Below are 15,538 nucleotides of genomic sequence, written 5' to 3'. Positions count from 1 at the left end.
TTGACACTTGCTGAAGTGTCTGTGTCTGCGCAGCGTCCACACATTCCCACACATCATAAACACCAACTCTCGAGATGGAAAAACGAAGCAGTGATAAAACAAAGCTGGGCAAATTCAAATCATATGCGCTTCTTTATGAAGTGTGAAATCTGAAAACAGACCACGTTGTGTCTGAGAGCGAACGTGGGCACTTAGTGCTGCAGGGCCCGCGCGGAGGGCTTTAGCAATCTGAAATGTATGATTTGATTAAAACGAGATGTCACAAGAAATGTTTATGATGCCTAGCAAACCGCAGATGATGCTGATCGCGCTGAGGTGAATTCAGCGCATGGCTTTGCGTCCCTGTGCAGAGAGGGGGAGGGGGAGACTCAGTGTGCTACCTCTGAAGGGAAAAGTGCCCGTGCCAAGGTCTGCCCACCCCTCCAGGGATCCTGAAGTCAGGCAGAGAGCATGCTAAGTGTCTGATACATGCTCAGTGATCCTTTGTGCCTGTGTTTTGTGACTAGTATAGTGGTAAGGGTTAGTGTACATCAGCAAAGTCCATTATGAAGATGAACTTTTACCTACGACAGGTAAACATTTCTCTTTATCAAAATTTTATCTTCTATAATACAGCCACTATTAGCGTTTAACAAAACACAGGCACAATATTAGGCCAATGGTAAGTATTGATTGGACCAAGGAATAAATAGGTGGTTTTCCACTTGAGGGTTGTCTTGCTTAGTGCTACTAGATCTGGTACTTAACTTGGTACTTAGGCTCACAGAGTGTTGAATAATAAGTAAGAGAATGAATGACTGAATGAGATGTTCAACCAGTAAGCAGAAAAAACTAGGGTAATACATGTTTAACTCTTCAGATTTTTAGCAAACATATATGCATATATATACACACACATATATATGCACATACATATGTACAGACACACTTAAGTATATTTATGTACATATATGCACAAACAAACACACAGGTACACAATACACATATGCACACATACATATGTATGCACATACATATGCATATACATGCATAAGTGCACACACACATATATGCACATACATATGGTTATGGGCCTTTGATTGATTTAGAACAAAGGCCATCTTAAGGTAGAAAATGGTTGCGTAATTGTTTATTGAATGGGAAAACTATAAAATTACTTCACGAATCCATACAAGAGCGTCGGTGGAGGACTCGCAGAGGGCAATTGTTCTGTGTGCTCTTGGGATCTTTTACTATGAATGGCTCTTTTTCTCTTCAGGTGTGGAATCCATAGCATGTTCCCCTTACACTTAGCCGCCCTAAATGCTCACTCTGACTGCTGCAGGAAGCTATTGTCCTCTGGTAAGTGGATCCCTGCGAGCTATCAGGCCCAGTGTGTCCTACCCATGAGCCATATCGCTTTATGTGACTGGTGTCAGCGGCTTACTGTGCTTGGCCGCTGCCTTGCCTCGGCAGGGTGAGTGGCTCCGTAGCCTACCAGCTCCTGGCAGTCCCTGATGTCAGAGCTTTGGGATGCCAGCATTGCTGCCTAAAATGAGAGTCTTGTCTGGTGGCCAGCGATCCAGAATTGAGTGGCAGAGGGCCAGAGCTTACATATGGAGCCTTAAGTCATAGAAGAAGAAGAAAAAATTGAGACTTAAATTGGTGACTTAACATTAATACTGTTCAACCAAAGAAAATGGCCCACTCTTCAATATCGCAGTGGTAGAAAATACCCTGTTATCATTCAAGATGGCCCATGGGCATTGAAACGTCATCAAGGCAGATCCCTTTCCAGAAGGTTCAATTTTTATATTTTTAATATGGGGCTGCCTGGAACCAGAGATTCTCCCTACTTTGAGCTTTGCTGATCTTTCTTATCATGGCTTCTGCTGATCCCCATATTTTAAAAGAAATCCCTGGGCTTTCCGAAGTGGTAGAAGCCTGCAGGGTGGAGATTGTTTATGAATGAATTCATCAGTTCTCCCGGAGGCTTATTTCTCCCTCCAAGTACTTTACCTATGGTAGATTCTGTTTTCATGACTGTAGGCTTAAAAACACGAAATCCCTGCACGAAAGCGTGTCTCCCACATCCGAGACCCGCAGGAAGCGTGGGACACACTTAAGAACATGTCTGTCCTTGCCTGTTGGGATCACTCTTCTGCTGTCCATGTTCCTCGTATGTTCTGTCTGCCTGTCCGTTGCCCTACTTCGCGCAAATTGGTTTCACAAATTTCTATCCCTGGGATTGAAGCTGGGGCTGCGGCACACCCAGGGCTGAATGCAAAAAGAAATCGGCCTTGACTTCACGGCGCTTCCTATGAAATTGCTGTGTTGAGCTGTTCCATTGCCATTAGTTTCCGTGACGACCTCTTTCTGACTACCGTTGCTTGCGTCCTGGCTTTCCTACTAACCGATTTTTCTGTCTCTGCAATGTCTCCTGTGGTCTGACTAGGACAAAAGTATAGCATAGTGTCCTTGATTAGTAATGAGCACGTGCTGTCTGCAGGCTTTGAAATAGACACCCCAGATACGTTTGGAAGAACGTGCCTTCACGCCGCTGCCGCAGGAGGGTGAGTACCGCGCGGTCGCCATTCCACCACTGGACGGCCTCGTGCATCTTGAGTGGCATAAATTGCCTAGGAACCCGAAAGCAATTTCCTTAGCAAATGGGACCCCAGTCACTTGTGCCAAATACCGACTGTCACTAACTCCACTTCCACATCGCTCAGATTTTGTTCTTCCAAAGAAAAATGAAGAGTCCGCCCTGCATAGCGCATAGAGCTTGTGTCGCTCTCGGCTCTCAGTCCCCGCCCCCACACGGCTGTAAGGCGTCAGCTGACGCAGCATGGATTTCTACTTGTCTACTTGGCATCTTAGAGAAAAGCAATTAATTTAAACTTTGTTCTTAAGTTTTCCCCTCTTTGTTACAAGTGAATGGGTGGTGGTTGAGAGCATAAAGGATTGAATCAATTTATGCTCATTTATACATTTTTATAATAAAGAAAAATTAGAAATTTTTAGAAGGATTTAAATGTAGCAAAGGTCAAGGAAATCCCAAACACGGCCCAGAGTGATTTATTCCCCGCCTTTCCCCCGTAGCAAAAAGCCTTTTTTCATCAGCTTTTTTCTTGAACAAATCAATGATGAGACCAAAGCTCTGATCAATATATTGTTGATATATGACCACACACCGACCAAACATAGTGTCTTTTGGGTGACCTTCTATTGGGAAGGCGTTGGTTTTTAATCAGTTTCCTGGTACTTAAGGAATTCTCCAGCTATCATGTGTGTTACCACAGACATTCCCTATTTATCAGGGGCGAATGAACCGTGAAGCTGTGAAGCCCCTTATTTAAATGGGTCCCTTCTGGAGCCACAGACTCACACTTCTACAGAGTTACTGTATTTTTAAAAGCAGGCCCCTTCCCCCAACCTCAGTCCTCACACTGGGTGAGATTTATGAGCCATGCAGGTCTAACCCAGCCATGGGTTTGATCCATCTCCATCCATCACTCAGGAAGACCTAGGTGCTGTGTGTTAGCTGACTTACCGTGCCTATTCAAACGGTCCTTTAAGCATTCAAATATTTTGTGACTCTTACATCCAGCTGTCTGAGACAAGAGGCTCTGAAGGGTTGGTGTGGAATGGGGAAGAGCCCCCAGCACCCCCCCCACAAGGCTTATCTTTAATGGGATCATTTTTCTTATTTAAATTACAACAAGACAACAGACAGTACATTCAAAGACTCTGCTTAGGAGTTCAAGTTCAGAGTGATGAGGGATGGTAACTGCTCACGTTTTAAAGCATGTCAGACCTGCGCAGAACGTGACAAGGCTCCGTGCTGCGTTTCTGTTTGAAATGCCCTATTAGAATGAATATTAGCCACATGCCCTGCCAGAGGAAAATTCCCTTCAGTGGGTCCTTTCTCTGTGCCGTGTGATTTATTGTTCCTGTGAACGACAGCCCTGCTTGGGATGATCACTGTGCTCCCTGACATCATTTCCAGCGTGGGTCCAGCACGTTGATTTACCTGGGTTGCAAAGACAGGGAAGCGTAGCTGCCTTTTTTTTTTTTCCATTGCAAGTGGTTATTGTGGGGATTTATTATGCTGTGGTACAAGGCAGTGCTGAGCCACTTGGCTCCATTATTTAAACATGACGTGGAGTTGTTAGGCTGTCGTGATTTCATAGACTTCTCATGGTCCTGAAGAAGAAGTTTAGTGTAATTGATGAGGCCATCACCGGAGGCCTTAATCATATAATAATCGTTAAATTCCTTAGCCATCGCGTAGAAAATGTTCCACGAAGCCCTTTCATTTGTGGATTTATTAGCTTTGAGAGAGAACTCTAGATCCTTATAATGCAGCACTCCTGGGATATGTCCAGGTTCTTTCTCGCTAGCAGAATTTTAGACCCGAGGCTATCATGTTGGCCCAGCCCCCACTCTGCAGAAAATGTGTCTTCCAGGAGGGACCTTACTAATTAGCCTTGGCTGTACTAACTGTGCTTTCCCTGTCTTTCCAGCAACGTAGAATGTATAAAACTCCTGCAGAGCGGCGGAGCAGATTTTCACAAAAGGGACAAATGTGGGAGGTAGGTGCTCCGGGTGACTGAGAGTACGGGCTAGCCTGTGGCGCCACTGGGGCCTGACCGAGAGTGCGGACTAGCCCGTGGGGCAGGCCTGTTGTCAAGGTGATCGCCATGGGACAGCCGGGATAATTCCATCTTCATGGGACGATCCTTCCTGGTAGGGAAATACCAGCAAGGCTGACCAGACCCACGAGCTAAGGGTTCTCTCAGTTTCTGCTTTCTTAAAAATTGCCTACCTGGGTATGTTTGAGAAAAATAGTAGAACAGGCCACTCTCGTGCACCAAACTCAAAATCCGGGCTTGAGAGAGGGCTCAGGAGTTAAGAGTCCCCGTTGCTCTCGCCGAGGATTGGAGTTCAATTCCCAGCGCCCCTGGAGCTGGAGTTATAGGCAGTTGTGAGCCCGCAGACAAGGGCGCTGAGAACTCAAGCGAGACTCCTGCAGCCAGTGCTTCTGAGGAGTCTGTCTGCTAGACTGAGTAGAGGGGACTAGGAAAGAGCAACAACCATCATGGCCACGGTTTGTTTTTCAGGACCCCTCTTCACTATGCAGCCGCAAACTGCCACTTCCACTGTATTAAAGCATTAGTGACCACGGGAGCCAACGTTAACGAAGCAGATGATTGGGGACGGACAGCTCTGCACTACGCCGCTGCCTCAGACATGGAGAGAAAGTAAGCATGTCCCTGTCTGTGCTTCATCGCGGGGTAGAGCCAGTGGGGGGGCGGGGCTTGGGTTTTCTTTACATCACCTCCTGAAAACTGCAGAGGAGGACTCTCTCAATCAAAGCCCTAGGCCTCCCCATTCTCTCTCTATAGGTTATTGATTATTAGGTTTATGATTATTACATGCCATTGCACAGTTTCTTCTCTGCTCTGCTTTGGGGTTAAATGCCAAAGGAGCTCTATCAAGCCCAGACTTTTCAGACTGGGCTTTGAAAACCCGTTGGGATTTATTTGGCATACACAGTAGTTTCCATTATTCTCACTTAAATGCTTCATCTGCGGGGATGTATGTACATATGTATGTATTTATGTATGTATATGTATGTAAATATACATAGGAGATACACGTGTATATATGTATGTAGGTATGAGTATGTATATGTACATGTATATGTATATGTATATGTATATGTACACAGAGGATATATGCATACATATATCCATATATATTCATATATACATTATGTGTATATATGAATACAGAGGTGTATATATATATGTGTGTGTGTGTGTGTGTGTGTATGTATATATCTCCTGTGTAAAAAATACCCACCAATGCAGCATTCCAACTGCCTTCAAACGCAGCCTTGCTGTGTTGGGATTAGACACTGTTCTTCCCAACTTGGGCAAGAACACTCATTCAGCAGCTGCGGAAGGGGAACTTCTTATTCCAAGCGTATTTGGCCTGTGGGTGGCAAGGCACGGAAAGCCGCCATCACCGAATCCCTGCGGGTGGAGTCCCGCAGTTTGTAGTTCTTAAGTCACAGGAAGACTTTGATGAGTCTGCCAGACAATTGCTGAATTATTTGCTGCCCCCTGTGGTGCGTTTGTCTGTGGGTTAGTCCTGATGGCTTCTTCTCTAGAACAATGGCATCTAAACGTTTCATTTTAATGCATACGTAAGGTAAGTATATGCTCTCCCATTGGGCTATACCACCAGCCCTGTCAAATATTTGGGCTGGTGATCCAAGTAAGAAACACATCTTATATCATGATACAGTGCCCATGTTCACATATATGTTCATATATGAGAAATAAAAGAAGCTGGACAGTGGTGGCACATGCCTTTAATCCCAGCACTCAGGAGGCAGAGGCAGGCGGATCTTTGTGAGTTCGAGACCAGCCTGGTCTACAAGAGCTAGTTCCAGGACAGGCTCCAAAGCTACAGAGAAACCCTGTCTTGAAAAACCAAAAACCAAAACAAACAAACAAAAAAAAAACAAAAAACAAAAAAGTAAAAGTTGCATGAACCATATTTATGTTTATTGTATGTGATGTATTATATGTTCTGTCTCATTTTGATAGCTTCAACCTAATTGATGTTACTTAGTGACGGGTCATGATCCATTGTTTAAAAAATATGTATGAAGAGTCAGGTGTGGCGGCACACACTTGGGATCTTGGCATTTGACAGGTGGAAGCAGACGGATCAGGAATTCAAGTTCACCCTCTGATACATAGAGAGTTTGAGGATAGCCTAGGCTATGTGAGATCCTGTCTCAAAAAACAAACAACCGATATGTGTGTGTGTGTGCATTATATGCACACACGTGCACACAAACACACACATGACTGGGGAGGTATTCCAATTGGTTAACATGAGGTCTGAATTTGATATCCAGAACCCACATAAAAGCACCCAGGTATCTGGGCTGAAGAAATGGTTTATTAGTTAAGAGTGTTTGCTGCAGTTTCAGAGGATCCGAGTTCAGTTGGCTCACACTTGCGTGTCCCTCCAGCTCCAAAAGATCTCACCCACATGGACACTTGCACACACGTGGCTTTCCCTGACACAGATACACAGATATACATCAATAAAAACAATAAAAAATGATCTTTAAAACACAATCCAGGTGTGGTAAGAGCTGCTAACCAGCCCGTCTAGCCTACCAGGTGACCTACAGAACAATGAGCAACACCGCCTCAGAAACCAGGGTGGATGGTTCTTCAGAAAGGATGCCCGAAGTTGACCTCTGACCCCCACATATATGTACACACACAAACCACGCACTCAGATTAATGTGCGCAGGCCCACTTCATTTTGTGTTTACACAGACATGTTTCTAATAAGATGTCACCCTCGGGATCTCATAGAACACAGGTTATCAATTGAGCTCTGGGAAAGACAGGCTGTAGGAAGGGCTAGGAAGCAGGTATTCTTCACATTTTAAGGGCTAGAAGGAAAAAATCTAGGAGATGGAGGTCAGGATCTCCCGTAGGAAGCGAGACGCTGGCCTGGCCAGAAAGCGTAAGGGTTTGTGGTAGCGGGCAGAGGAGTCTGAGATAAGTTGTTTCCTTTTACTCGGAAAATTCTCGGCTGCCTATAGAGGGGTAGGCAGCTTGAGTCTGCTCTTAAGCACACACAGCTAGGGAGAAGCGACGCCCTCAGTTGGATTCCTTGGGAGGAAATAGATTTCCCAGATGCCTTGGAGAGAGCCAATGTATGTCCCTTTTGGGTTGGGATAAAATCACTGACATGTAATTGTGCAAAAATCACTGACATGTAATTGTGCAAAAATCACTGACATGTAATTGTGCAAAAATCACTGACATGTAATTGTGCAAAAATGATCAACAGCTTTTAATTTAAAAAATTAATTGTGATTTTTTTTTTTCCTGTATCTTACGCTGAGTAGTAAGATGATGTTGGGGAACGCCCACGACAATTCCGACGAACTTGACAGAGCCCGGGAAATGAAGGAGAAAGACGCTGCACTGTGAGTTTCTCCAGGGCATAAAATGGGGTGCCACTGGGGTGCCTGCCACAGTCTTCTGTCCCTTGGGGTGGCCACATACCTGTCTTCCTGCTGGGGGTTTCATCGGGGATCCTGAGAGAAGGAGGGGTACAGACCCACCTTTAACATATCCATCCTTCTGCTGTTCTCACGCGCGGAACTCTTTATAAGGTTATAGGCTTGCTTTGACTGCCGTTGTGCTGGGCCAGCATCTGACTCTGTCGTTGTGTCCCATGTGGGACGTGTTATGCCTCCACTTGGGACCTTAGGTTCTACTTTGATGACCTGTAGATAACTGTTCAGCAGATTCTCCAAAGTTCTTCAGACCCCTCGGACCCTCGACTTACAGATAACCTCCTGCTTCCTGTAAGCAGCTGCCCCTGAGCCTACTACCCCATACTGGCTTCAGCCAGGGGCTTCGCTGTTGCTCGGCAAGGGTCTGGAGATCTGCCATCGCCCAGGGGTATTGAGCACATGAGCGCTCCTCGACAGTCTGGCGACAGAGAGATCAGGGCAGAGATCCACGGCAGTGGTGAGCGGCCACTTAGCGCAGGGATCAAGCAAATGAACCAGTTTGCCCATCCCCCAGGGGGCACTGTGCTGGGAGAGTCTGCAGGCCTGCCATCCACACTGGGTTTATTCTCAGGTTGCCAAAGGAATGAGCTTCTGTGTCCGAAAGCGTGTGTTCACTCTAAGGGCTCTCCGCCATTCACTCTGCTCCCCTTCCCTGTGTCCGTGTTCCAGACACCAAGGGGAGCCCGGCTGCAGGTCATAGGACATCCCCGAGTATCTCTAGGATAGGGGCAGAGACACTGCCATGGGTAAGACAGTATGAGCAAGTTTCACCGTAATGCATCTAAACTTGAAACAATAATGTTAAAAAGAAAAATAGAGACTTTTCAGCTCCCTCAGCAAGCCTCCCTTTCTCCATTGGTATGCAGGCTTGCCCCGGGCCAGCCCAGGCTCACTGGTGAGGAAGGGGGCAAAGTGAGTAGAGAAACAGCTGTGACTGACCACACCACCCTGCCCGAGTCGGGCACCTAATGTTCCGTTGATCTTGCATCGCAAGTGGCCGAGCTGCTAGTCCGCCTCGGGAGCAGGAAGGATGAGGCTCTGCAGTCGGACAGTGGGTTTGGTTTTTCCTTAGGCCCTAGGTGGAGGATATCCAAAGCCCACATTGCTTCTGCTGCTGTGTCTGTACGGCTGCCGTCTAGTTTAGCTCTGTTCTGGACGGAATAATTCTCTGGGAAGAATTCTTAAGGTTTTCTAAATTATAAATTGATGATTTCTTTCTGCAACCCTTTCGGAGCCTGGGGGTCGTTTGCCCATAGAACGCTGTTCCTGGTGAATGAGCTAGGTAAAGAACTACATTCAGGTTTACAGTGTGTCAGGCGCAGGATCCTGTCTGCGGACATTTAATTACCCAAATAAAAAAGGACTTCCTTTTAAGGTATGAAGGGCCAAAGACAGCATGATAACAGGACTTTAAGGAGAGTCTGATTTATTTCGGAGCATTTTATAGATAAATATGACAAGCCGATTGGGTTTACAAAACTTATCCTTTGTCAGTGTGCTGGAAATCAAAGAGCCGGTTTGTCTTTTTTGTCCCTTTGGCTTTAGACCAAAAGGTAGGCAAATGCACTTTCAAAGTTTGTGAATAACCTATAGAAAGCTCCCACAGGACCATCTTATTCATTTATTTATTTATTTATTTATTTATTTATTTATTTGGTTTTTCGAGACAGGGTTTCTCTGTAGCTTTGGAGCCTGTCCTGGACCTCGCTCTTGTAGACCAGGCTGGCCTGAAACTCACAGAGATCTGCCTGCCTCTGCCTCTCGAGTGCTGGGATTAAAGGCGTGCGCCACCACCGCCCGGCCTGGAACATCTTATTTAATGGGGAGGCTTAGATTTAGAATCTTAAAACCCTGAGAGCCATGCATGGACGACGGCTCAGGCTTATAATCCCAGAATTTGGAGGTAGAAGAAGGAGAATTGGAGGTGCGAAGTCATCCTCAACTACACAGTGAGTTTGAGGCCAACATGAAACTCTGTTTCAAAACAGCCAAAATTAACAAGTCCCGATGTAGAGTAAGAAATTGAATCAGCATGGACTTGTTGGGGGACACATTTGTTTAGCTAGCTGTTGTCCCTTGTAAAGCAAATACCACATCACTCAGTGCATCTCGGGGTTCTGGGGTTCTAGAACTTGGGGCTCTTCAGCAAAGTTTGAGGCAACTCCTCCCTCTGCTGAGTGTATCTGACCTTTTGACATGGCAAACACCGTTCTATCGTTGGGAAAAAAAACACACTCAAAATGTTTCAAGTCAGTGCTTTTGGCTGTTTGTATTGGGCTGCATTCCTCCTTCTCCTCAGCTGCATGTAGCTGGGGTTAGACCATGCTTCCAGCCTATTTGTCACCTTTTCAGAGAAATTACAATGATGCCAAAAACGGCTTTTGAAACTTAACAAAATTTAAGTCTATATTCCTGAAGGGAATATAAATGTCTCCTTAAGTGTCTGCCTTCAAGTGCAGTCACAGAATGAATTCTTTATGTCTTTTAAATGTTTACCCCCTCTTTTGATTCTTTTTATTTTTCAGTCTAATCTCGGGTTCTTTCCTTCTTAATCTGCTTTAAACTTAACGATTCTTAGCATCTTGGTCTTCGTCTCCAACGGTGATGTCAGAAACAGGCCCTCCTCTATCGTGTTCTCCCGATTGCAATGGCCTGATCACTCCGTTATTGCGTTTGAGACTCGCGAACACAGAGATCTGAATCCTATTGTTCAGTAGTCTTGATGACACATATGTTCTCTACCTTAAGATAAGAAGGGGACAAAGACCCTTAGTTGCCCACTGGTTCCCAAAGGTCTCCCTGACTTTTAGGATCGTTATTTTAAAATTGAATAAAGACAGATAAAGAGAGCTCTCCTTCCACCCAACACAGAAGCTTAGTAATGGGCTCCTTATACATTCCCAGTCTGTAGGTGCTGTGTGAAATGTTCATAACAGAGGGGTTCGCGCTGCCTGTCCCTTCCGGGGCAGAGGGGTTTGCGCTGACTGTGCCTTCCGGGGCAGAGGGGTTTGCGCTGACTGTGCCTTCTCATACAGAAGCGTTTCTGAGGCTGCATCTTTATGCTTACAGCTGTCTAGAGTTTCTGCTTCAAAATGACGCGAACCCCTCCATCCGGGACAAGGAAGGCTACAATAGCATCCACTATGCCGCTGCCTATGGCCACAGACAGTGCCTAGAACTGGTGAGTTGTCTTCTTCGTTCATTTTTTTCTTCTAGCGCGACCCTGGCCCTGAACTCCCGACAGCCACCTCGCCGCCTAGTGCCATCACCACCAGGAATCCAGGGGAGATGGTTTCCGTAAGTGAAAAACCTGCTCCTGTCTGTCCTCATCTGACCGGTAGCGGACTCATCCGCATTAGCTGTGGTGGAAGCCGACTGTAGACACAGCTTTTATCTTAAAGACAATGAGGACGTGGAAGGAGCTGAGTGGATCGTCCCAGAGGAAGCTCTGTACTGAGGCGCTCACCAACAGTGCTGCAACTTAGTATCTAACTTATTCAGTCATAGGGGCATGGCTTCATGTGGGCCAGCCCCATGTCTGGAGCAGAAAGAAAGACACTGGCAAGGGCCAAGAAAAGAATTTGAACATAAAAAAAAAATCAAATGGTTAAGATATACCTTGCGGGGGGGGGGGGGGTTGAAATCTGAACTCTTCTTTTAGTGATGGTCGTGAGACTCAAAGCTCAAATGCCCATGGTGCCGTGAAATGCGGAGGGGGAGGTGAGCTCAAAGGTAGAACAGTCGGGAGTGACGGGGTTGGGCCAAATGAAGAGCCGTCCTGGAAAGCTGTTGGAAGACCAGGAAGGAAAGGGGTGTGTGTGTGTGTGTGTGTGTGTGTGTGTGCGCGCGCGCGCGCGCGCGCGCATGCGTGCCTATGTCACAGCACACGTATGAAGTACAGAGGACAGTTTCATGGGTTTAGACCGAACTCAGATCGCCAGCTTGATCAGCAAGCGCTTTGTGCTTCTACCCACTGGAGCGGCTAGCCAGACCTAAAGCCTGACTTGCTAATGTAAGATTTCCTATCTTGAGATCTTCCGGGAAGGAGGAGGGGAAAGTCTGGGCCTGGTTCCATCCAGCCTGCTGGTCACAATGTGCTTCTTTCCGCACACCACTCTTGGTTCGGCTTCATCAGGATGCTTGAATGTTCGGACTCACTGTCTGTGTGGGCTGATGGCAGGTGCCATTTTTAATTGATGGCCCTCGAATATGTTTACATCGCTGTGTGGTGGTTTGGATGAAAAGAGTGGGACTGTTAGAATGGGTGGCCTTGTTGGAGTAGAGGTGGTGTTGTTGGAGGAAGTGTATTACAGGGGGCGGACTTTGAGGTCTTAGATGCTCAAGTCAGGCCCAGTGTCTCGCTCTTTTCCTGCTGCCTGCTGATCTGAATGTAGAACTCTCAGCTCCTTCTCCAGCACCGTGTCTGCCTGCCCGCAGCCATGCTTCCTGCCATGACCGTAATGGACTGAGCCTCTAAACTGTAAACCAGCCCCAATGAATAGTTTCTTCGTAAGAGTTTCCATGGTCGGCTGTAGTGTCTCTTCACAGCAATAGCAACCCTGACTAAGGTAGTGTGCAAAGCAACATTTGGGAGGCTGAAGCAAGGGAACCTCAAGTTTGAGGCTAGCCTGGGCTCATACTGTTACCCTGTGTCAGGAGTGAAAAGGTTGTGCCAGGCTTGATGGCACACACCTTTAATCCAGCACTCGGGAGGCCAAGGCAGATGCTCTCTGTGAGTTTGAGGTCAGCCTGGTCTACATGGCAAATTCCTGTCTAGCCAGGGCTGCAGAGTGAAATTCTGACTCCATTCACCCATCCATCTGTCTGTCCATCCGTCTGTCCATCCATCCATTCATCTGTCTGTCTGTCCATCCATCTATCCACCCGTTCGTCTGTCCGTCCATCTATCCATCATCCATCTGTCTGTTCATCTGTCCATCCATTCATCTGCCCACCGTCTATTCGCCCATCCATCCAGCCATCCCTCCATCCAGCCATCCATCCATCCGTCTGTCCATCCGCCCATCCATCCATCCATCCATCCATCCATCCATCCATCCATCCATCCATCTGTCTGTTCATCTGTTCATCCATCCATCCATCCATCTGTTCATCCATCTGTCCATCCGTCCATCCATCTATCCATCCATCCATCCATCCATCCATCCGTCCATCTGTCCATCTGTTCATCCATCCATCTGCCCATCATCCATCCGTTCATCCTACTTTCATTTCTTTCTTCCCTGCTTATTTTCCCATGTTTTTCAGAGCTGTGTTTGAAGACACACACACTCTATACTGAGTGTGGTTTGCTAAAAGGACCGGAAGTAGGAAGCCAGCAGGCTAAAGTATTGAACCTGCACAGAGGAGGCTGGAGGGTGCCCCTTTCCCCTTTAGTGGGTCCACTCAGGGTCGGCCCTATTACATTTATTTTCCTATGGAACACAGGGAAATCCATACAAAGTTCCCAAGTTTGGAAACAAAAACAGGATTACTCCTGTGATGTTTTTCGTCGCACGGCTTGGTGAGTTGTATTTACCTTCCCCATTCTTGAGGAATTCAACCTCTTTTCTCAGTTTCTTAGGAATCCCGAAGAGTTCCTTGTTTGACCTTGGGGATAGGCAGCAGTTTTCTAAGTTTTTAAAAATTTTTGTTTGTTTTGTTTTCATCCCCGAGTTCCTCTTCAGTTGCTTTGGCTGCGTACACAATCACCCCAAGGTTAGCGGCTGAAGGTAGCGGTAGTGATGCCCTCTGTCTCGCTGCTTCTGTGAGCTGGGACTTCAGGGATGGCTGAGCGGAGTAGTTGTAGGATTCTGAAGAGGTCCCATGCTGGGCTAGCACTGTCTCAAGTGCTGTTCCCTTCATGGCATCGCCTGGACTAGAAGATACAAACAGACGGTCTTCCGAAGCTGTGCGCTATCCCTGTGTGTTCTTGGTGTTTCTTTCCCTCCATTGCCCTCTCCTATCTTCCCGTATACGTCTCCCAGACATCGGTCTCCTTTTTATACATATACTTCTTTATAGTTTTGGGGTCTAGCCAGGTTGGCCTCAAACTCTGAATCCTCCAGGTCTTCTCTCTTGCAGTACATCCCAAGCACAGCTTCCCCTCCCCCAACTCCCCTAATTCCCAGATACACTCCCCCCCCACTCCTCCTTCAGAAAAGAGCAGACCTCCAAGACAGCCAAACAGGACAGAGCAGTATACAATAAGACAAGGCAGAAGACAAAACAACCCAATGGGAGCGGAGTCTCAAGAGCAGATTGAAGAGTCAGAGGCACACCACGTTCTAATTTTAAAGGCAGCTGTTATCACCAAACTATACACTGCCTTCCGTCACAGACGAAAGCCTCCCCAAGCCTCTCAGACACAGAGCGGATGCTTGTTGGGAGCTGGCTGGGATGAGGCAGTGGCATCTTTGCCTCATACCTCTAGCTTTGCAGTAGCCTTCGCTCTACCCCTTGACGGGACTCCGCGCCTAGACTTCATAAACCAAAGGCCCCTCACAAGCGTGTGCACATGTATGGGTGTGTGTTTCTCGTCACCGGGAGAGTGAGGGCCTGTGCGGTAATTACCCGCGGTGAGGCTGTCTTCTGATATCTGCGTGAGACACAGTTGTCTTTAATTGCTTTCCCCTCAGAAAGCCATATGCCCTATTGGATGTCTGAACTTCTGTCATGAAGTTTGTTGTGATCCTCTTCATAGTGTAAGCTGCTAGGATGTGTTACTGTCAGTTCTGTGGCACATAGAGCGTAATTAATGGAAGCACCTTCTTTCTGTCCAAGGGATGTGGCTGCATTGTTTTTCCTTTTCAGGAATGCCATTTTAGGGCCATTATTCCTTTTATCAGACACGATTTTTCTGTCCGCAAGACAAAAAAAAAAAAGACTTGGTTCTTCGATGGGATCGACTCCTGCCTTTGTATTTACAGAGATGTTTATTCATGGAACTTAGGAAGAGTCTATAGTAGGTAGGGGAAGTATTAATTGATCTTCATTTATGCTGTCAGTTGAATCAGGCCAGATTATCAATAACAGCTGTAGAAGCATCATCCTCGTTTGTTTTTAAAGAAAGAACCTCCGTGAGTCGTTTATCACACAAACCGGGCTTTTCTGAACGATTACTGTTGGGTGGAAAGCCTTGTGGATTCGTATTCTGGAATGCACCCTACACTTCCTCTTGGGTGTAGTTTGCACTGAGCAAGCTGGGGACATTTTTATCATCCCTCCCCCATCCACGACACCAAATCAAACAAACAGAACCGGAGACTGTTCCTGCATCCTCTCCTCCCCACCACCAGATACTGGACACTAGGCCAGACTTTTGCAGGAATCTTATCCTCTGCTAGCCCATCAGCAAGAACCAGTTTGGGGAGGAGATGGGACAGGATGGGTATGAGTCCCGTAAGGAGGGAAGACAGAATAGCATCATCTCTG

The 15,538-nt window shown here is 46.7% G+C and overlaps 1 protein-coding gene across 4 annotated transcripts in view; it reads left to right on the top strand.

Moving 5' to 3' along the window:
• Ankrd44 (ankyrin repeat domain 44) overlaps positions 1–15,538 on the top strand; it is a 239,073-nt gene that overhangs the window by 170,701 nt on the left and 52,834 nt on the right. For all 4 annotated transcript variants that reach the window (XM_087902417.1, XM_087902416.1, XM_087902418.1 and 1 more), the window contains exons 11-16: positions 1,259–1,341; positions 2,489–2,552; positions 4,506–4,574; positions 5,103–5,243; positions 7,931–8,011; positions 11,174–11,285. In XM_087902417.1, the coding sequence (XP_087758543.1) occupies positions 1,259–1,341; positions 2,489–2,552; positions 4,506–4,574; positions 5,103–5,243; positions 7,931–8,011; positions 11,174–11,285 (550 nt within the window). The remainder of the gene's footprint in view (positions 1–1,258; positions 1,342–2,488; positions 2,553–4,505; positions 4,575–5,102; positions 5,244–7,930; positions 8,012–11,173; positions 11,286–15,538) is intronic.

This window comes from Myodes glareolus, chromosome 27 (assembly GCF_982192425.1).
Source record: "Myodes glareolus chromosome 27, mMyoGla1.1, whole genome shotgun sequence".
In the NCBI taxonomy this organism is placed as follows: Eukaryota; Metazoa; Chordata; class Mammalia; order Rodentia; family Cricetidae; genus Myodes; species Myodes glareolus.
Note: the sequence above shows the minus strand (reverse complement) of the source record. Positions and strands in the feature narration are given on the sequence as shown.